This window comes from Sturnus vulgaris, chromosome 4 (assembly GCF_052056855.1).
Source record: "Sturnus vulgaris isolate bStuVul1 chromosome 4, bStuVul1.hap1, whole genome shotgun sequence".
Classification (NCBI taxonomy): Eukaryota; Metazoa; Chordata; class Aves; order Passeriformes; family Sturnidae; genus Sturnus; species Sturnus vulgaris.
In genome coordinates, this window is record NC_142246.1 from 28130864 (window position 1) to 28153506 (window position 22643).

General features: G+C 34.5%; 1 protein-coding gene across 17 annotated transcripts in view; it reads right to left on the bottom strand.

Annotated features, from left to right (window-relative positions):
* The window catches only part of SGCZ (sarcoglycan zeta), a 412929-nt gene that overhangs the window by 103801 nt on the left and 286485 nt on the right, over positions 1–22643 (bottom strand). For 14 of the 17 annotated variants that reach the window (XM_088163416.1, XM_088163420.1, XM_088163413.1 and 11 more), the window contains one exon: positions 12866–12967. The exons of 2 other annotated variants lie outside the window; for them this stretch is intronic. In XM_088163416.1, the coding sequence (XP_088019542.1) occupies positions 12866–12967 (102 nt within the window). Of the gene's footprint in view, positions 1–12865; positions 12968–16033; positions 16071–22643 lie in introns of those variants that run through there. One more of the 17 variants, XM_088163423.1, reaches the window with a different exon arrangement.

The window sequence follows — 22643 nt, forward strand, 5'->3', positions numbered from 1 at the left end:
ATGCATATGCACAGCGAAATGTGGATTTTAATTCTATAAAGATTCCCTGCCCGCTAAAACTTAGTTAAATAGTTTCTTATTTGTAGGGGAAAGCCCAGTAGGATCACAAGCAAGAAGACTAGATATTCAAGGTCTAATATAATTAAGATTTTTAAGAAACTAATGAGCTTCTAAAGGTCAAAAATAAAAAATAAAAAGGGAGTTTTGTTCATTCTCAGGATAATAATTTCTCAGTTACATTTCTGACTTCGAACTTTCAGCCTTTAGAGATTTTTTAGTTTTACTTTACTTGAATCATAGGGATCTATCCAAATTGTCTGTGAGAGAGTGCATTTTCCAGATCACAGCTGAAGACATTAATTAAGCCTTCTGCTTAAACCCCCAGGCAGGCTGACAAAAGTGCAGGGCCCTTGGCTTCATTTTAAGGAAGGGAAGCAAAAGAAAGTGAGTAGGCTGATGAGCAGAAGTGAGAAATGGGTTATACATACAGCAGCAGCCTCCAATTACAACAGACTTTTACAATGAAACTTGCAGTGCTGAGGACAGAACATTGGGAAATAGCATTAATACTATTTTTTTTTTTTTTTGAGGTTACACTTCTGCATATTCCAGCTTAGCTTTGCAGAATGAAATCCATTTTGCTGGATGCTGCAAGACCAAGCCATAACACATACCAAAGGACAGTATTTGGAAAGGATTAGGAGAGGCATTACAGAAGTGCTCTTTTGATGAAAGCTGAAATGTTAAATATTATGATATGAATCCGAGAAGATTCTGTTTTAAAGAGCTAGAATCTCATTTGAAAAGGACTCAAAGTCCCTCCCAAGATGAGGAACTATGCCCAGTAATTGGAAAGTAAGCCCTTCACCTGCAACTTGTCTTCAAGAGCAAATGTCAACCTGGCCTATTAAAAAAAAAAACCCCAAACTGAATGAATATATAAAATGTTGGGAGGGGGGTTTAAATTTTAAAATTATTATTAAATTACTATTCAAAAACTATAGAAATCAAAAAATTTGCAGAAAATCAAAATAACCATAAAAATGTTTTTGGGCTTTTCTACAGGGAGACACTCCTAGTTTTAATATTTTTAGTTATTTGATCCAAGAGTAGTTTATTTTAAGGGATAAGTGATTCAACAACAACATTTTGTAAATGAAGTGGAAATTGACCCATACATGCAATTAAACGTGTCTCATCAATTCACACTGAAATTCACATAGAAAATCTCAGAAGGTGCAAAGCAAGTGTCTCTATGTAACTCATAAAAGATTTCATTACTGTGTTAAGAGAACTGAAGGTCTTTGAACTCTTGCCAGCACAGGGGTGTCATTTCAGCCTAAAGCTGAGGCACGTGTTAGATCCTAGTATCCACAGTTAAGGTTTAAATTATGTTTATTTACTCTATTTGCTTGTGTTCCAAGACTGAACTTGGTTTATTCAATAGAAGGGAATTAAGTAGGAAGGTTATATCATGCTGGTTGCATCTATAACTCCTTTTACATTATGCAGCACACCTTGTAATCTCAGCTCAATTTACTGTAGTCTGTGTGTGCTTAGGTGGCTCCTATGTAGAAACTGAGATACCTGGGGGATAAAGGGTTAATTGGTGGCCACCTGTTTCTCATTGCACTAAGACTGTGCAAAATACGTAGTTCCTGAACTGGGAACTGGGTGGAGAGATTAAATAATATGGATGTACATAGACACTATCTTCTGAATGCCAAACTCAAGGTCAAAACGAGATTTATTCCTGTTACTCTTACAAAAATACACACAAGCAACAAATTTCTTTATAGAGTGCCTCATAAATACTGATTTATACTACTGGAATCACACATAAAGCATCTGTGCCCTGCTCATCAGATGCTTCTTCCAATATTTTGATTGGCAATTACATTTAATTGCTCAGATCCACAGATAAAAACTCAGACCAATAAACACCTGCAATCCTTCGAAAGGTACAGAATAGCTCAAAATACACAAATCCTAACACGAATTCTATTTTTAGCTAAAAAAACAGTGGTTTTAATGCTCTTCTGACTCCAAAGAGAAATTGTTAAATGCTTTAAAACGCAAAAAACAAAATACAGATTTAAAAAAATATGTGGTCTTCAACTTGGAGAATATAACTCTGACTTCTTGCATGCACTACTGACAATATTTCAACTAATAATTTCAGTGTTTTTTGTGTGACAACTTTAGAATCATCTCAAGATATTGTTTTTCATCTAACAGGAGAAAAAAAATAGAGGAAATAAAAACCAAAGAATCATCAAATGGTTTATGTCAGAAGGGATCTTAAAGATCACCTGTTTTCCAGCTCCCATGGGCAGGAACACCATTCACTATCCCAGTTTGCTTAAAGCCCCATCCAGCCTGGCCCTGAACATTTCCAGGGCTGGGGCATCCACAGCTTCTCCAGGCAACCTCTTGTAGTGCCTCATCACTCTCACAGTAAAGAATTTCTTTCTAATGTATGATCTAAAAACTCTCTTTCTGCTTAAAGCCATTGCCCTTTGCCCTGTCTCTTAACCTAAAGCACCAGAGCTAAGTATACAGAAGATTCCCTTCCCTTGCCACAACAAACCTTTTTTTCTATAAACTTGACTGCATTTTTCCCAAGTATTCAATCACTATCATTTATAAAAGATAAAGAGAGACCACTTCGTTCTTGCATTGACTGCTTTCAGGAAATCCCAACACCTTATCTGAGCAGAATAAGTCCCATCAATTATTATACTAATGTATAATTTTCCTCACTTTCAGAATAAAAAAAAAATATTGTCCTTATTCATGCTGAACAACCAGTGATGTTACTCCAAAATTAGTATATTATTCAATATGAACCACACTGTTTAAAAAAAAATCTGCATGCTAGTTGAGAATATATTATAAGAGAAGCAGCACCAGCATCTTAAAGGAACATTCAGTAGTAAATCTAAATAGTCATAATAATATTTTTATTACAATATTTTTTAAACTAATTTGCTGGTTGTAAAATATAAAATAGTTTCTCCTGCAAAAAGCCAATCTGCTTTCTGAATTTTCTATGGCAGTGTTTTGGCTCAGCTTGTCAGCAGAGTTAATTGACATTCCAGAATGCTTGTACTTTATCAAAATAGCAACACAAGTATGGAGCACTTTCCTTCTGGGATTTTGTTCTATACTCAGAGAGACCACAGATCTATAAGAGGATTCCAACTAAGTGGATGACAGTGGAGAAACTCAGAGGCAAAAGTAAACTTTGTCCAAACCTTGTAATTTATATGCTGATCTAGCTAGAGGGGAAAAAAAAAAAATCTAGCCATTCTGTATTCTTACTGTAAACTTCAATTTTCCTTTCTACTAAGAAACTTCTTTCATGTAAATTACCACTAGAGTGCCAAGTTTAGTATCAATACAGATTTCACTTTTAATAATCAGAATTATGTATAACTTTGTATTTTTAAAAATAATTTCAACTTCAGACCAAAAGAAAATTCAGCATCAACCTTCAGCCAACTACTGCAATTACCATTTACACTTGAAAGACTTCAGCAAAAGTCTGTACTGTAGTAACTGTTGTAGAATTATGCATGACAGATTGCCACTCTAAATTAGCAAAATTTGTGAACTATAGTAACTTCCTTTGCAGAACAACTGATTTAAATTCAGCAAAAGATACAAATGAGCCTCTGGCTGATGCCCAAGAGCCAACTTTACTGTAAATCTCCAGCTGTTATTCTACAATGATAATGCTGAAGCCATAATTACCAATTCCAGTATAGGAACTAACTTGTTCAGCTGCTTCCATATAAGATTTCTACTTGTGAATTTTCTTTGTCCTAATATCACCCAAGGATTTCACCATCTATAGTTTGAAGTTTTTGCTAGTGTTTATTTCCTATTGAATTTCTAAAAAAAAAAAAAAGAAAATCTTTCCTTCACTTTTTATCTTTGAGATAGAAATAATACACCACAGAGCAATGAACTAGTTTGCTGTTGTTTTAAGGGTTTCCTTCTGTAATGTGAAGTCTTTGCACAGTGTGGAGATTTAGCCTTGAAAAACCTCCACACATAGTTACTAACTTAATTTTTTTTTTTAATTTAATTCTAAGACTTTTTAAAAAATATCACAACTGAGTGAATTAGCAGAGTCTAATTGAAACTAAGTTTTAAAAATTAACTTCATATAGCTTGTTAAAGATGAGAAGTTAGGTAACTTTTTTATTTGAAATTTTAACATATCATAATAGCATGAGATTAAAGGAAGCCACTCATCATACACTTGATAATGAAAATAATATAAATTGTTTGGTTTTGTGCAATTATTTCCTGAGGATGCTCTTCAAGTCAAAAAGGCTTTCAACTAATGTTAGTATTACTTGTTACACTTGGATGGCGGCCAGTATCAAAACACCGTCCTTGTTATGGTATAATCAATGCTTTCATTTCATTTCCTCAAATAACAAATTTCCAGCTGCGTTGGAGTAACAGTATTAGCAAAGATTCAAGAATATAATCCATAAGATGATGAAATGTTGTACTTATTTCACATCTAAAAAAGGAGAATTATTGTTCTACCTGCCTATTTTTAAAGATTAATTGAATTAGCCATGTATTGAATATCTATTACTTACATTGCCAAAAAAGGGAAAGAGAAAAAGGATTTTTTAAAATTCTAAGATGTTTTAGTAAACTGTAGTATTTCATTAAAATACTTGTAGCACTTATTGCATCTCTTTACTTTCTTTACCTTATTTTAATTTAATACTTCCCCAATACAGGTAGTGCTGTGGCCATATTGCTTCCTAAAACTGATGGAAGTTCAGCAGGTTCCTGAGAAATTGATCTGACAGTAAAAAAACCGATGAAGTTTTAGTCACTGAGGGAGGGGTTTCAGAACTTTATAAAAGAGATGGAAGTTTAAGTTACAACACCAGATGGACAAGGAACTCCTTTGGGGAATGGTAAAAAAAAAACCAAAACAAAATCACTCTGTAAAGACATTTTCAAAGCAGAAAATTTCATTGTTGGAGACAAGTTGTTTCTGAAACTAGGGGTTACAGCATGACGTATTTATTCTGACAACAAATGCTGTAGAGCACATAACCAAAAATCATGCTTGCTATCTGGAATAAAATACTCCACCTCTTAAGACTGACCAAGCAGGTCATATATATGTCTTCATACGAAAAATGTTGCTTATTATGAAGCAGTAAAATTCAACTTAATTCTTTCTGAAACCAAGAAAATACAAAGCTCATTTCAAATGGGAGAGGGACAATATTTTAAACGAAATTATTATATTTGCTTGTAGTGGCTATCAGAAACTGTGAAGGAACAAGCAATTTTTTCTCTTTAAGAGAGCAATAGTGTCCTAATAAGACACTGTCATGATAATTATTCCATAACTTCTTTTGAATTTCACTTCAGCTAGTAGAGATGAGATTCATTCTTTTTTATCATAAACTTTGAAATATTCATTAATTTTCTCTATTGTGATGTCAGTCATAATATTGTGTGCAATGTCCCAAAATGTAGAGTATTTCTTAACAGAAGGCAATTTTCTTTTTTTGCTCAGGGACTTTTATTCTTCCTGATAGAGTAGAGAAATACTGAGAATATTAATTAAAAAAAAAACAAACCTCCACCCAACAACCCTGGTTCTAACATAATAGAGTTCTGACAAATTACATAAATAGGTAAAAGAATTATTTTTTCTGAATTGTCTCATGAAACTCTGGGAGTAGGCTTCTATGACTTTGTCACAGATTTCATCAAAACCAAAATTTGTTCAGAACTTCTTACCTCTGGTCTGTAACAAGCAGTCTTTAGGTTTGGGGAATTTGGGGAATTTTATTGATAATTTATTTTTGCAGATTATTAATGGCTTGACTACTTTATATGATTTCAGTACAAATGTTTTTAAAGTGAGAAACACCGTGCAAAACAAAAAGTTTTCTGAAAGCAAAACTGATCAAGTAAAAGAAGATTGTAACAATTCTGTTTTATTTCAAGACAAAAAAAAATTCTGTCTATAATGGGTAAAATTTATTTTGTAAGTTAACTTGTATTTCTGGAATTTACACATTCAAACTTTAGGACACCAACTTGTTTCAGAATAAATACCTTGAGAGTCTTTCTTTTATTGATTTTGAAAGTGTTGTCTTTGAAGTTGTGATTTGATCATTACCCTCAATACTTTTGAGATTAATCTGATGTGAAACAGGAAGAGAAAAAAGGGTGTTATTACTAATGAGTTGGGAATAATTAACATTTTGAACAGTTACAACTGCAATGCTTTCATTATTTTTCTTGTTCTCTTTTGCTTCTAAAAATTACTTGTTTGTACACTGATCTTCCTAGTTATGCCTCATATGCAATCTTGCTGAAACACTGTGTTATAAAAGACAGTCAGCTTGGGCAGGCATGATTTCCCCTTCAGAAATCCATTCTGACAACTTCCAACATCATTAGACTTATAATTTTATTGCATGAATATTCTCAGCTTTTAATACACTGCATCTTTGAAGTATCTCCTAATTTAAGACACATCTGTTTTCAATGGATTTTGTGAAGATATGTCTTTTGCCTACCAAAGGCCTAAGAGTTAGGATATTACACTGCCAGACATGTAAGAAATACATTTAAAATTATCTCAGCAGACCTCAACCCAGGGCTAAAAAACTATCAGTATTTTGGGGAGATAAATTTATGTTAATGAATACTGTTTGTGCTTCATGTCTTCTGTGGACATTTTTCTGCCACAATGACTGACTTTTTTGCCTCTTAGTTTTACCTGTGCATCCATAGTCTTAAGGTTTACACAGAAAAGGAAAAACTAAGGTATTCCTCAAGATTATAAAATGTCATGTAAAGGATGTTCTCCAAAAAGACATATAAGCAAATTCATGCACAAAGAGATAAAGACAGACAGAGATTTTTCCCCTTTTCAAGTCACTTGCAAGTCATCTGCTTTTACTTTATTATGTTGGATCAGAATTTCTATGGAAATATTAACTTTCTTTAAACATGTAGTACTTCTTTAATTGCTTATCTTGTGTAAACTGCAACTAAATTATTTCAAAGTTGTTCAGGAAATAAAAGGTAATTCCTTAATGTAAGATGCCCATACAGTTGAAACAGTTCAATCTAAATACACGCTACATGAGAATCAGGTACAAAACCATGACCATCAAACTTAGATGTTACATGGCTTCATTGAAATTTCCCCCAGTAGAACACAGATGTATTACATGAAAGAAGTACTTGGAAAACTGAAAATGCAATTGAGGCCAAAAACAACAACAACCAAGCCCCAGAAAAACAGTTCCAACATGAAAAACGTCCCCACATCCATCTGAAGGAGTGTTCCCAAATCAGCGTCTCAGGCTGGTATAAAATTGGGTGGATATAGGCCTCTCATGACTTGATTCATGAACCATAATCAATCAAAGAAAAAGGCTTGGGTAATATTAACTCTGATTTTTCAGTGTAAAAAGCAGAGATCCTCCTTGACTGAGCAACAAGTCTCACCAATAATAACAGGAATAGAGACTGACATGAAAAAGTTATGTTCAAAAGATAAAGTTGTTCAACTGAATGATCCCGAGACAGATTCCATTGAAGTAGAGCAAATCAAGAATAAAATCATGAATCATGGAAGTTCTTATCAACTGTCAGCAAAGAGAGTACAGCCAAATCAATTTCAGAGTCCTAGTCCCTCCTGAGACTACCAACAAATATAGGAGTGACTTGTCCTTTGGCAAAGCTTGTGATTAAGAAAACCTTATATCTTGTTCATACCAATAAAAGTGACACTATTGGAATGACATCGTGTTGAGAACCAAAATGACTTAAGGAGCCCTTTATGACTGTCCTACTTCTGGAAAACAGGAAAATGCCATAATAGTGACTTTATCCTTACTGACAGGTGAGTGGTCCCAAAGGGCAAAGCTTGAAGAACATGTATCAGAAAAATTAACTGAGAAGCATTTCAAGTTTTATCTGAGTGGATTGTGACATGTAGCTACAGAAACAAGTATTGCATTTCATCCTGTGCAATAACAGTGGCAGATTCTTTGGGTACCTTTGTGATTTTTTTGATATTACAAAAAGCTGTGCAATCACATCTCCTAAATGAAGTTTCTCTGGTACCTATGTACCTTAGTAGTGGTAGGACTGCATAATTCTTGAACTAGTTTTGACTGCATGGCAGAGGGGTATCTCACAGAGCAGAAAAGAGAGTAGATATAGCAAATCTGGCCTTGAAGTTTTGGGAATTTTTTGTCTGAATGGAATGTGGGGAAATATTCTCCTACTACCTAACCTCAAAATCAGCAAAACCCCATCCCAGCAGGCCCTTACAAGAGAGTATGAGCATCTTGCAAGGAGGGAAAGCTTTGGAAACTACAGCCCAGTCAGTCTCACATCAGTTCCTAGCAAGATTATGTGGGAGAGGCCCCTGAAAATTATTACAATGTAGATATGAAAAAAAGCAGTTGGGACAAAATGAGCATGGGGTTAGTAAAGGCAAGGAGCACCGACTTGTGGTCTTGCAAAAAGAGAAGCCCCTCTCAATGCACAGGAAGAATGTATGTTGTTCCTCAACTCTGTAAAGGCTTTTGATGAGATCTGCTATGCTGCATCCTTATAATTTGATCAGAGAGAGAAATTCAAGAAAGACACTGCCTCAGAAAAATAATTCAGCGTTGCCACAAAGGCATCTTAAGCCCAAACATAGACCTAAATATATGTAATGATTTGACTGAAATTAGCAAAGGTTAATTCTATTTTGATTATTATATACAGTCAGAGAAACAGTTATGAATGAAATATATTCTAGATTTGCTTTTGTCAAGATTGATCCAGGTTTGGAAATACAACAATAAAGCTCTCTTAATACATACAAGGATATTCAGTCTCTTGAGTAAAAATCTGGAGGAAAAAAATACCTGAAAGAAATCCTGCTTTGAACTCCGCCTACAATTTCTTATTTCATAGAGAATCATATGTTTTAAAACATAAGATATATACCAAATTTTTAGAGTTTCCCGTGTTTAGTAAGAAGTTAATATATATTCACTATTTCTTGTTATGTTGACATTTTCCCAAAGACTTTTAACTCAATTATTAAGTTCTGTGTTCTCTAAGGATATCTCTGGAAAACACATGCTAATTTCAGAGGATATAGTTTTAACCTTATTAATTGTGAAAAATACCCCCAAAGTAATTCCCTCTACTTTAAGGGACAATGAGTTACTTGTTTTTATGTAATGAAAACAATTTAACAAAGACAAAACTGGATTTTTTTCACCCCTTAAGAACTGTATGTGCAAATGAAACAGATTAATAAACTCAGGAATACATTCTGAAGAAAACACCATGAACCACTTTTATTGTTATATGACAAGCTAATAAGACAGTACCTTGATTGTTTCCATTCAAAAGAGCAGTAGTAGGGATACAGTAGCATGATAATAAAAACATTTAATTCAGAAGAACTGAAATATTGAAATAATTTGAGATGTTGTATTTTGCATTATTTGATTTCATACATCTCGTTAATGATATAAAGAATTAAGTCTGCATCATATCAATGCAAATGATATAAACATGGAAAATATAAAATGGTCTGGATGAAACCTACTGGTTTCAGGCTAGCAATTTCATCAAAAGTATACAGCTAGACCATTCATAGCCAAAAATTTAATTCTCTGTTAGATTTATTTCATAGAGTACATATGCCCAGGTTTCAGGGATATAAAGATGCCAATTCAGGCTCAAATGAGCCCTTATCTGCTCAGGGTCTGATGCATCATTTTAAATTCTGATGTGCAGTGAAACCATTTGATGAAAATACAGAAGCTGCTTCTCTGCATAAATGTAGAATTGGGGGTAGGAACCCATAGTTCTGTGGACATCACTAACTAGGTATGGTAAAAAGGGCAAAGCAAAAGGAGCATGGCAAAGGAGACAGCACATTTGGAGTAGTCTTCTCATTTACACAACTTCTACACAAAAGAAAAATATTCATTTTAGTCAAGACCTGGCTTTTTCACTACTACCTTTGGAAGGAAAATTTTATACTGTTGGAAGTAGTTTTCTTTTGTTTTAAGAATTCACATACATTTGTTTTCCAACTGAACTAAAATCTAAGTATTTTAGCATTTACTTTGCATATTCAGGGTTTCAATGAAGCACTCATAAGATAAAAGGCAGTATTTCAACCTATAGATAAAGTTCAATACTATTCTCTTGATAAAGTCAATTAAAGGTTTGCATGTAACACTGCATTAATGATCTTATTTGGGAATCCAATTATGCAGTAGGCAAGTGATCATCAGTAAGCATACGTGAGCTTTACACTAGCAAATCCAGCCACTCTCACACTTAAATTGCAGCAGCAGAGAGCTCAGCTCCACTTACCTACTCGACAGACTGCTGGGCACTCTTATTAGCACTAAGTCACTATCAGAATCAGAGGTGGATGCTGCCCTCTCAGTGAACATTTCTATCACTTTCAGATCGAGCTTATTAAAAGATGGCACCAGCAAACACGTGAGAATTCCAGTCATGGCTGTCAGCCATAGCACAGCACACCTGCTGCTGCTGTACCTCACTGCTAATAGCTCTGGCCTTCCCACCTCATCTGCTCCCTGCTGCAATGGGACAACAGTGAAGGCCTGACCTCCAGAGCTGAGAGCCTCCATGGAGGTCCCTCAGAGCCATTCCACAAACCATGGAGTGCAGTGCAGAGGGAATACACCAGTCCTGCAGTTACTACTGAATATGTTACAAATCTTCTCAGGAGTTAATCAGACAATGTCACTTCAAAGGATGTGCTCTTTTATAGGGGAATGAGCCTAGGCTTAAAGAACTAACTCTCCTTCTAGAAAATAAGCAACAAACTGTTGATTTCACAGAATATTTTAACTCCAGTATACATCAAATTCAAATCATTATTACTTCCATGGAAAAGGCAGACAAAAGCATTCTTGTCTGTGTCACCCAAAGTAAACACTAATAGTTTGACTAGGTCACTACTGACTGTGATGAGAGTTCTGAAAACCTAGCTTATCTTTACTGCAAAGACATTACAAAACCCTACTGCTAAGCTGGTTACAGCTCCAAAAGATTCTTTCATCATTCCTTTGTGGCATTCCATTTGCATACAGAAGCTACTGAACTTCAGCACAACGACTGAGCAAGTTGGCATAAGACTGGAAAGTGAACCTAGTTCAAAAGTGCTGCAAGATGAGAGTAAAGCCTGTGTAAATACTACTTTTTAATCTATGTGACAAGTGCCCTAAAGTTAATACAAATAAGTAGACCTGGATTTCCAAATATATTTTATTTGAATTATTTTGTCCAGTTAATGATCAACTCTATTTTCTGCTGGCTTGAGAATATTTACTGACAAGTGTTGTTTTTTTCATGAGCCTCACAGGACCTTATGTTAGGCACATGGCACATTCTGCATTCCTTTCCTTTACAATAATTATGCATTAAATATTCATAAAATGCATTTGTGTGCATCTTTTTCTGAAATTTGCTAGCAGCTAAATGAAATTAGGGCCCTTCTCAAGTCTCATTACTCTCACTTGAAACAAAAGTTTCCATCTTCTCTATTAACAGAACCAATGTTCCACAATATGAAGCACTGGGCAAGAAAATATTCCAAATCATTACTCTCATGTACAGTAACAGGACATGGAACAATAATATACACTGTCCACTCACAAAAAAGAAATGGGAAAAATGAACATATCATGAATAATGTTCTGCAGCCTTGAATGAAAAGTATGGTCCTTGAAAGGTCACTTAAATATTATAAAAATTTTCATTACATAGGACAGTACTTCTACTCTATTAAACATTGAAAGACCTTAGCTTTACAGAAAAATGGGAAGAAGAGACTGCTTCAAGGATTTATTAACACAAGAACTAATTAAGAGAAATGGGAAACTGTCATCTCATTGATGAATGTACTCAAGACTTTTCTTATATACATAGAAGACAGATTTCAACAGACAAAATTTTCCACAAAGGAATTTAGGGTCAACATACTTGTGATTCCTATCAAATATTGAATATGCACATTAAAATTCTTTTCAGATGACTGACTGAAAACCAACATAACATTCTACTCTGATCATAAGTAGTCAATCTCATGATAAAAATATGATTTTTCCAGCATTACAATATTTTTAAAATTAATTGATGATGTTAATATAAACAGAATAACTGAATCAAAATAAAAGTCAAAATTACCTATGTTGAATTTCATAGTATTAAATTTCTTGCTTTTCTTTTTCCCTCTGTAATAGCCTGATGCTATATGATAATTACATTTAAATAACATTTAAAATGGTTTGTTTTGAAAAATTAAATCCTAGAGACATTACAGAATATATATATTTCCTCTACCTAATTGAGCAAAATAAACCCAAACAAAAATTAAAATTAAAAAAAAAAAGAGAAAGAAAAAGAAATCATGATAGCTAGTGATGAAAAGAACAAAACCATTCCTTATTTCACTGCATTCTGAACTTATCACAACTCTTGTTTTTCTGAACTTTACATCAAATGAGAGTCAAATGTTCCATTCCCAGTGCCGAGGTAATTTGAAGTATAAAATATACATGCTTTGAGTCTCCTTTCTTTAGGATAAAACATTTCTTTTAAAAAGCAAGCAAGGTTTCAGGAAAAAGAAATCATTTTTTGACATGAAGGAAGCTTTCACTGTTAAGATATTCTCAAAGCAAAGCTCTACTGACTGCTAATCTAGGAGGTGTAAGAATTAAACTTTGTAGTTTGAGACTGGAGAGATCAATTTATATAAGCTGCAAATTAAGAAATAAAGATGAAAAATACCTACCTTTCGGGAATGGATTTCTTTCACATATAGTGGAAGTAGAAATTCAGATATTCCTTCAAGTCGTATTCCTTTTTTAGTGACTCTCAAATTTCCCATTCCATCCTACAATCAATAATATATATATATATTCACTTTAGGAAATAACCTTGTCCAGAACAACCTAAAAAGAAGACAGTAGTTGGCTTAACCCCTAAAAATAATGAGTGCTGTCCCATTGTCCCCAGCTCTCCTCATGATCTTGGGCAGGAGGTAGATGGGCACATTTATTATTTATCTGGTGAAGCCAGAGCTTCACCTAGGGCTGAGGTATTTAACTGTGCAGCCTGGTGGTGACCTGCAGGTTTCATTTCTTGGCTGCACTTAATGCCAGCGTACAACTGTGGATCATCATTATTCCCTGTGCAGGGTGAAAATAGATCCCGAATTTTAAATTGCTCAGTAAAAAAACTAGCTAATTTTCTCTCTATATATGTAAGATTTGGTAAAGCAATTTATTAATTGTTATATCTTGAATCCAGTGTTTTTGCTTTTCCCAGTGATTAAAGTACATAGGAAAATATCATGTAGGAAGAAAGAAAATGGTTTTTAGTGGTTGCTCATCACTACTAAGACCATGTTGCTGACTACTAAGAGCATGTTGCTGATGAACAACTTCAAAAATGCTAATTTTGGTTGTTTGTGTTTATTTGTCAGAATAGAAATAGGAAAGGTGCCATTGTAAAAGTCTGGATGAAACAAGTAAACCACGTAATTCAATGTGCTATAAAATATAAGCATAGAAAAGTGGCATAATAAGACTTCAGCTGCACTCTTACAGGAAAAAAAAAAACAAAACATGCTTGATACTCAAGAGAAAATTATTTTGCACAGCAGTAGAAATTCAAGACTTTTTTATCCCAAGAATCTTGTTATTATATTCCTGACAGAAAAGTAATTCTTCACTGTACAGCCAGTGGAATTTAACTTGATCCACTTAAGCACAAAAGAAGCACATTTAATCTAATTCTAATTACATATTTCGAAGCCATTGTTGACTCTAGTGTACTGGAACAATGAGAACTTGCACTTTTGCAAGTAACCTTTGCCTCCTGGGTAAACATTCGGGTAACAGTCCTCGACTGCTATAGCTGAATTGTCAAATAATGCCTCTTAAGAAAGTGATTATATGTATTATTTATCTTAAATCAAGTAATGTTTATACAAATATTTTCCCATAGAAAAATTCAGGTGTTTATAGGCTTTCTAACAAAAAGTGCAAAATGAAACAGTGATGCCTGTTTTTGAAAAGGAAATAAGATAAAGAAATTAAAGCTTGTTATGGAATGTGCAATCTGCATTAATAAAAATTAAGTCTCAATTTGATCAGTCCTATAGTAATAGAATATAAAATTTTAACAATAAAGAATAACCTGGGAAAATACAACAAGCATGATGTAGTTTTTGTCAGTGAATAAATACTAAACAAGACATAGGTATTTTATTGATTTATTGATGTGGATATAAATATGTTTTCTAACTGAAAAGGCAAACTCAATATTTTCTTTTACCTGCTTCTGTGGAATGTTTATAACTGACACACATAAAATATATTTACAATAAAAATAGGGAAGGAGAGAAAAGGAGGAAGTGAAAAATAAACACAAAATATACAAAAAATGTAAAGTCAAGCTTTCAGAAAACTAGAAATACTTAAGTTAAAGTTGCCTAAGGAACTTCCATCTGATCTATCTTGCAAGTACATTTAGGATAAAATTCTATATTTATATGTGATATTTACCCTCCTGAATCTCAGCTTACTCCACACAAGGTTGACAAGCCTTAATCAGCAGCTACTCACTATTTTGCTTTAACATCATTATTCTCTTTGCTTCCCATTTACTGCACTCTGTTAAAACTCTGATTTGAGGGCAGTACTGTCAGATTTCTTCTAGACTTCTGTTCACGTGTTTATTACTGAAGTTATGTAGTTCCTCACAACTATTAATTAATTTTCAAGATACTTTCAGTAACTTTATATGGTGGTACTGTTCTGATGTTACTGACAGAGACCTAAAGCACAAAATCAATATGTTCATTATTTTTTTATATTTATCATATTTTCTCTATTTTCAGCAGTAGGAAGTTAATTTATATAGCAAGATTAAGCTGTCAGAATCTCAGAAACAAGGTAATGATAGAGCCTACTGTGTCCATAAGGGCTTTCATTTTTCTGAATGACCTAAGTATTCATTCTTTAGTCCTTCAGCAGAGAGATATCCTTTTAGCAGAATCCAACAGATTGAATGCAGACAGACTCTGCACAGACAGAAGTACTTGAGCTTCAGTAAAATTCAGTGATTCAACACAAAAAGACAGACACTACATTCTGGAGCCTAAGTCACAAAAGTTGTTATTAAACTGGAATAGGGTGACTGCAACTTCAATTCCTTGATAAACACAATAATCTTCCAGACAAGAACTTTCTGAAGTGTGTAATGACTGACATGAAATAAGGCTGAATAGTAAAATATAGAAAATAGTCAGACATGTACTACTACAACATGCTTAACAAAGATGACCCTATTCAAAGAATTACACCCCAGTATAATTTTTCATCAATAACCCCCATCAAGTTTAAACAGGGATTGGAATAAGAGGAGATTACTTTTTCATTGAGTTAGAACTATGCTGTTACAGAGAAAAATTCAAGGGTTTTCAGAACTAACACAACTTGGTCCAAAAGTTATTAATATTAAAAAGATTAATCAGAGGAAGGTCCTTCTACTTATTTCCCAAATTAATTCCATAAAGTGTAGGTTTTCCAGGCAAATGAAACTCAGATTATCCTTTTGGGGTGATTTGATTTTATTTAAGTGCAAAAATAGACTGGAATGGACAATGTCAGTACTTAAAAGAAATGTCAAGCACTGGGAGTGACTGAGATGGAGGTTTTCTTTCATCATAGCAGCTGGTGTGATAGTGTGGAGTTTTGGCTAAAACAGTGCTCATAACACACCAATGCATTTTCATCTGCATTTTTATTGCTAAACTATGCTTCCTCAGTGTCAAGCCTTTCTCATTTTTTCTCCCCCTCTCAGCCCCCAGTAAGTAGAGTGGGGATGGCCAAGGAGTTGAGAGGAAACACAGCTAAGCCAAATGACCCCAAGTGGCCAAAGGCATATTCCATACCTGTAACATTATGCTCAGCAAGAAAAAGTGGTGGTTGAGGAAGAAGGAGGCTGGAGGCATGGAAGGCTGGAGAGAAAAAAGATTGACTGTAAAGTGGCCACTGCTTGAAGACAGAGTGGGCATCAGTCTGTGCTTAGTTGTGACTGATTCTTTATTTTTTTAATAATAAAATACTACTACTACTACTACTACTACTAATTAAATATTTATTATTATTATGTATGTTATACCATGTACAACTTTCCACATTTCTCATTTAAGAATATGAAATAAAATAACAGTGACTCTACCTCACTTACATTGTTCTTTTCCCTCAGACACTAAGAAAAACAACCCCTTTACATCCATAAACATGTTATATAGAATGGTAAAAAAATCAAACATCACTATCAATATTTTATGTTATTCTTTGAGTACATCACATTTCAGTTATTAAAACCAGAAATTCAAATAAGAAGCTATTAAAATATGAAAACCAAGCATTTATTTTATGCTGTTGTTTGTTTTACAACTGCAGCAACCTAAGGAAGAGTTTTACTGGCTTTGAACACTACCTTAAAGTCAATGAAATCCTAAGCTATACTTACTATAAATCTGTGATAATGAGAGTATAACTTTGAATCAGAGCATAAAAGAACTCCCCCAGAAAAAATATTCTGGGAGGCAAACAACAATACTGACATTCAGAGCTTTATCAAGCTTTGACCTGCTCATCAACAGGCAGAGATTTATGTTTTTTGATGATCCTGTAATGGTATATAAGAAAGCCAGAGATTAATTCACGCTGTCTTTAAACAGGCAGGATGATATTTTAAAAGATTAAGTTATTTCTTCACAATGTGCTGAGAATTCTACATGGGTGTATTATACATCCTGTATTATTTCTGCCCAATAATCTATTATAGCAGCATATTTTATGATAACTACAAATATAGAGCATATGCTAGAACTATGAATACTTCTCAACAATTCAGGAAGTTGGCTAATACTACAATCTACAGTAGCCTATCTACAATCTAAACTACTACAGCTAGCCCTGGACCACACATATTGCTATCTAATAAAATATATGGTGGTGTGCTTTCTTTCTTTTATCATTCTCTCTCTCTTGTTTTTTCCTTCTTTCTGTCTTTCTTTCTGTTATTTGTTTAAACGCTAAGGCATTCTAAGAAAAAAGGATAAGGAATTCTACACAAATTGCTGATAAACCAGAAGCGTGCAAGAACAAGCTTAGCTGCCTACACAATAGAGCCAATTCTCTGTGACATAGATGACAACAACTGGGGACCCAGGACAGGATTCAATAGGCTGGCTTAGATCTTTAAGCTACAAAAAGGGCAGTATTCTTGCCAAGCTGTGGAGTATTTCAATTAAAAATAACATTTTGGAAGTCAGTAACTATTTCTTATAAACTCACTCCACCTAGATAAAATAACATCTCCTTGCACGAGATCAAATCCAGACCTTTAATGTTACAAAATTCTGCAAATCTATCAACAACATTGGTATATGAAAGACATTAGAGTGAAAAAAACATCTGCAATTCCTGCCTAAGACCACAGAATTCAAAATTCCTTGGTCTGGAGAAAAGAATTTGGAAGGTGTGGTTCTCTGGGTCAGGAATGTAAACTCTTATTATGTGAGATAAGAACAGAGTTCTGATAGATCCTCCAATAATTTATCATGCATCTTGTGAAGTGGGCAGTGAGAAGGCAGTAAAGGACTCTGCTAACTAAAATACAGGCTTTTTCCTTAGGATCATGAACTTACATGCAGTAGCACAGTGAAAAGCAAAATGAAGTGTTGATTATTCTGAATTGACTAAAACATTAATAAATAGTATTTTATATTTCAAGTTTGCATGGTATTTTTTCTGACTTCCTTAATAATAACAACATACACCAAATACATGTTTATTTTCAAGTAGTTCGTGGGTCAGGAAATCCATTCTTATCAATAATATTCAAGGTTTTCAAAAGTTCTGATATTAGATGTGATATCCTGCACGGTCTCTGAGTATATATTTAAACTCAAACTCTGTCTAAAAAGTTCATATTCTGAAGAAGGAATATTAAACAAAAAGGGGAGGGGGAAATTATAATAATAGAAAAGTAAGGTTTAAACAAAATGCCTACATCCGATGTTCTATAAATTAATAGGCATTCAGTGTCTGTTGCCTTGTAGGCATCATAGCAGAAGTTAACATTGAGTGGAATTTGGATGATCTGGCTGCACTGGTATGAAAAAGCACAGATAAAACATCTAAGCATACAAACATGCCATGCCAAAGGAAAAAAAATAGGATATGTATGATATCAGAAGAAATGTGACTGAACCATTGTAGCAGTAGTAAATTATAGTGAAGATGGAAAAAGAATACTCAGCTTGGTAGGATGGCACAAAAAGCAGGTAATGCAAAGGGACAGTGATAGGGATGATTAGGGAGATTAAATATATTAGTAGCTATGTTATTGATAAAATGGAAGGTGTACACAAAAGATTGGAAGGTAGATACAAAGGAAATTATTTGTATTGCATTCACACATGCAATAATGTGGAGCTGGAAAATAATTTCATTTGGAGAAAAAAGGTGCTTGGATGCGATTATGGATGTACAATTGAAGGAAAAATGTAGGCAGCTAAAGTCTTGCATAAATAAAATGGATAGTGGTATAAACAACATAACAAGAAAGTATTTTCCTGGATTACTAAGAAAGATAACTGAATTTCAATAGCCAAAAGTAAAGGTAAAATGATAGCAAGCTATTAACTGGAATGGCAAAAATCTGGATTGATGGGAACACCTGCCTTCGTCCATCTGCTGACAATAATAGTTGACACTTTGTAAATATCAGGGTAAAGCTAGGGAAGAAATTACTGTAGTACAGTGCAGCAATGTCTAAAGAGAAACAAACTAAGGAAAAAAGTTATGTGAAAAAACATTGAAAAGAAAGAAAAGTCAGACTACTACCCAAACTAACTGGAACTAAAATTCCCTGAAAATATGTCACTTTAGAACGGTTTTTGAAAGTGTGGAGCCTGACCTAGTTCTTCAGTTATAAACTACCTATACTAATATAAAATATATACCTATCATGACAATAAGATGCAACCCCTATTTCATGTTTAAATATTTTATTTTATTCCATTATAGTGTGAGTTGTGCTATCTTTCATTTAAGCATAGATGTGTCCTTTAATGTCACCATTGTGAGGCTGCTCACTATCATCTTGAAAGGTTGTGGCAGTCAGGAGAGGTACCTAAGAACTGAAAGAAAGCAAATCTCACGCCAGCCTTCAAAAAGAGTAAGAAGAAGGACCTAAAGAACTACTGGCCAGTCAGCCTGGTCTCAATCCCTGGAAAAGTGATGGAATGTCTCATTCTGGAGGCCATCTCTATCCATATGGGTAACAAGAAGGTGATCAGGAGCATGGGTTCACTAAGGGCAAATCATCCTTGGCCAACCTGATTGCCTTTTATGATGAGATGACTACCTGGAGGGATCAGGGGAGAGCGGTGGATATTGTTTAACCTGAGCTCAAGCAAGGCTTTCAGCACGGTCTCTCATGATATCCTCGTAGGCAAACTCAGGAAGCGTGGTCTGGATGAGTGGATGGTGAGGTGGATTGGGAACTGGCTGACCCCAGAGAGTCGCTGTCAGTGACGCTGGGTCTGGTTGGAGGCCTGACACCAGTGGTGTCTGCCACCATTCAATATTGGGAATTGTTTAACTTACTCCTTGATGACTTGGATGAAGGGGCAGAGGCATCCTCAGCAAGTTCACTGATGACACAAAGCTGGGAGGAGCAGCCAATACCCCAGAGTGCTGTGAGCCCTTCAGAAGGGCCTCAGCAGGCTGGAGGGATGTGCAGAAAGGAAATTCAGGGAAGGCAAGTGCAGGGTCCTGTACCTGGGCAGGAGTAACCCCATGCACCAGCACAGGCTGGGGATTGAGGTGCTGGAAAGCAGCTGTGCAGGGAAGGACCTCGGGGTTCTGGTGGAAACAAGCTGTCCATGAGCCAGCAGTATTGAGTATGGTGTGGGTGTGCTTATTTTGTCCACATAAATTGCACAGTTTATTTAATCCATTTCCCTGCGTTTTAATCCTGGTTGTAATTTCAGTACAAAATCTTGAAGATAATTTAGTCATGCTGAAAATCTAATCATATGTTATTCTTTTATTTTTCAGGTAAGTGATTGCCTGACTTCAGAAAGAAAAATTTAAAACTGATATAAGGGGACAATAAATATACTCTGTACAGTAGCAGTCAATGTTGTTGATAATATCAACAAATATATGTAAAAATATTTACCTATAAGAAAAAGAAATTGTACAGCCCCACTGGTTTGTTGTGTACACATACGAAAATTAAAATAGAGAAGAGGTTCTGACATTTTTCTAGGAGTTTCTACAAACAATTTTAGGACCTACCCTTATTGTGTATTCCAGTGAACTGCACTGAACTGATGTTGATTTTCTAATGAACTAATGTAGTATTTTATATATTTTGAGAAGTAAAAAGATTATTTGGGTTTCAATGCCTTGAAATTCATTCAGTCACATGCATGAACTAGGTTGTGTTAATGCACTTATGTGTTTTGTGTTTTTCATGTTTGCACCTTGCTATTTCAATAAGCCTGACACAACCAAAACTTCAGCTCTTGTGACACTAATCTCTAAGTGGAGCAGCAGAAAAAACAAGTGCTAAACAAGCATTAGTAACCATTCTGGCAGCACTTATACCTATTCAAAAATGATAAAGCATGTCTTGAATTGAGCAGTGAGCTTAGTGGAGACGTTCTGTAAAGAATATTATCCTCTTTGACTATTATGAAATCAGCTCTACCTTAACCACTACAGACAGAGTGGTTTGGTTTTCTCTTATTCTTTCCCTTAAAGGCAGATTCGATATCTTCTTTAGGCAAGTTACTATATTGCCTCTACTATCTTTCTTTCTACATAGCCTGAAACTCCAGCGCTATAATGCAATTACTTTTGTTTGCCCTTCAGATACATTATTGCTTAGACTAAATAATCACAGTTCATTTTCTTTGTATGTTATTTTGCATCTTAATGCTTCACATTGTTCCTAGTCTGCCTTTATCACCCAGATCTCTCTAAGTAGAATGAAAAACCAGAACAAGCACAGCTTGTGAACACTTAGCATGGCTAAGCAGAGAAAAATTATCTCACTTGTTGATTTCAGCATGTCTGGTAGTTCTGAAATAAGATTCTGATTCTGATTGATGATATGCTAAAAATCGGATATTGTCATCAGAACAAATGAATTTAAATATTGGATTCCACAAACTGGCTAGACTATAGTTTCTCTTTTATGTACTTTTTAGAGTACTTACCCTGTCTGTGAAAGGGACAATTATTTTTTTTACCTCCTTAGTTTGTGATGAATAGTCTATTGATATAATAGTTGAACCACATTACTCTAATGGTTGCTCTTTTCTAAGTAACCATCCAGTTCATACAAGTAATAAAAAATTTATTGGAAAAAAATGAAGTAATTTGCCCTCAAAATCCTTAATGTAAACATTCTTTGTCCCAAAAGACTTTTTTTTAATATTAAAATCCATGCTGTTCCATCAGAAAAGACTGAGAGCCATTTTAAGAGAAATTTCACAAGCTCAGACTCTCACTTGCAGGTCTGAGTCCCATATTTAAAATATTCCCTGATTTAGATTTCAGCATCCAAAGAAATTTGATTCTTAATTTTTACTTTCTTATATTAAGGCGCATGTACCTTCCTAAATTTTTTGCTATAATATGACTCTATTTATAAAGACTTAACTTACAATAACCTCATGAGCCATGGAGGTACTGAGGTACTCACAGCCAAGCACATCCTTCAGTAGCTCCCTTGGCTGCCACTTGTATTTAGCAAAGTGTGCTTTTCTTACAACAAAACAAATATTAAGTAGGACCTATTACTCTGCTTCCTTGATCACATTGTAGCATTAAAGAGCATTAAAGAAATCAATTTTCAAAGCAGTCCAGTCTGAGGAACCTATTACTGTCAAAAGAAAAAATTATTATTTTCATGTGAGGAAAAAGTGTTGTATCAAACAATTTTACTACTCAAGAAGTGTGACTACATAACATTGAAGTCTTAATATTATCTAAGTTCAGACAGTTATTTAGTATTACAGTACAAACAGTGCATGCTTTTCAAAAGAACGTCTACACATCTTTCAATAAACAAAACCTTGCTCCATTGATACACTCAATAAAATAAAGCAAAGTAGCTTGCTGCAGAGATCCATCTTGTGCTATCAGGGCAAAGAAAATGAAAGTGTAAGAAATGTCACAAAGTTGCTTGAAAATAGCTTCTCTTTTATTTAACAGCCTGCTCAATAGAACTCTCATCTCCTAAATTATAGCTTCCAGTTCTTTCTCTGTAGTGCAAAGGGAGTAAAAGTACTAACTTTCAGTTTTTCAAGGAATGTTAAAACAATGGAAAAGGGACCTGCCTAATCTCTTTGCATATAGCTCAGCATGGCAAAAATCGTTGAGAAGTTATCAGTTAAGCTGACAAATGGGAGAAGCTTTGTAAAGGGGATAATTTCACACGAAAACCTGAAAAAAATGTACTGCATC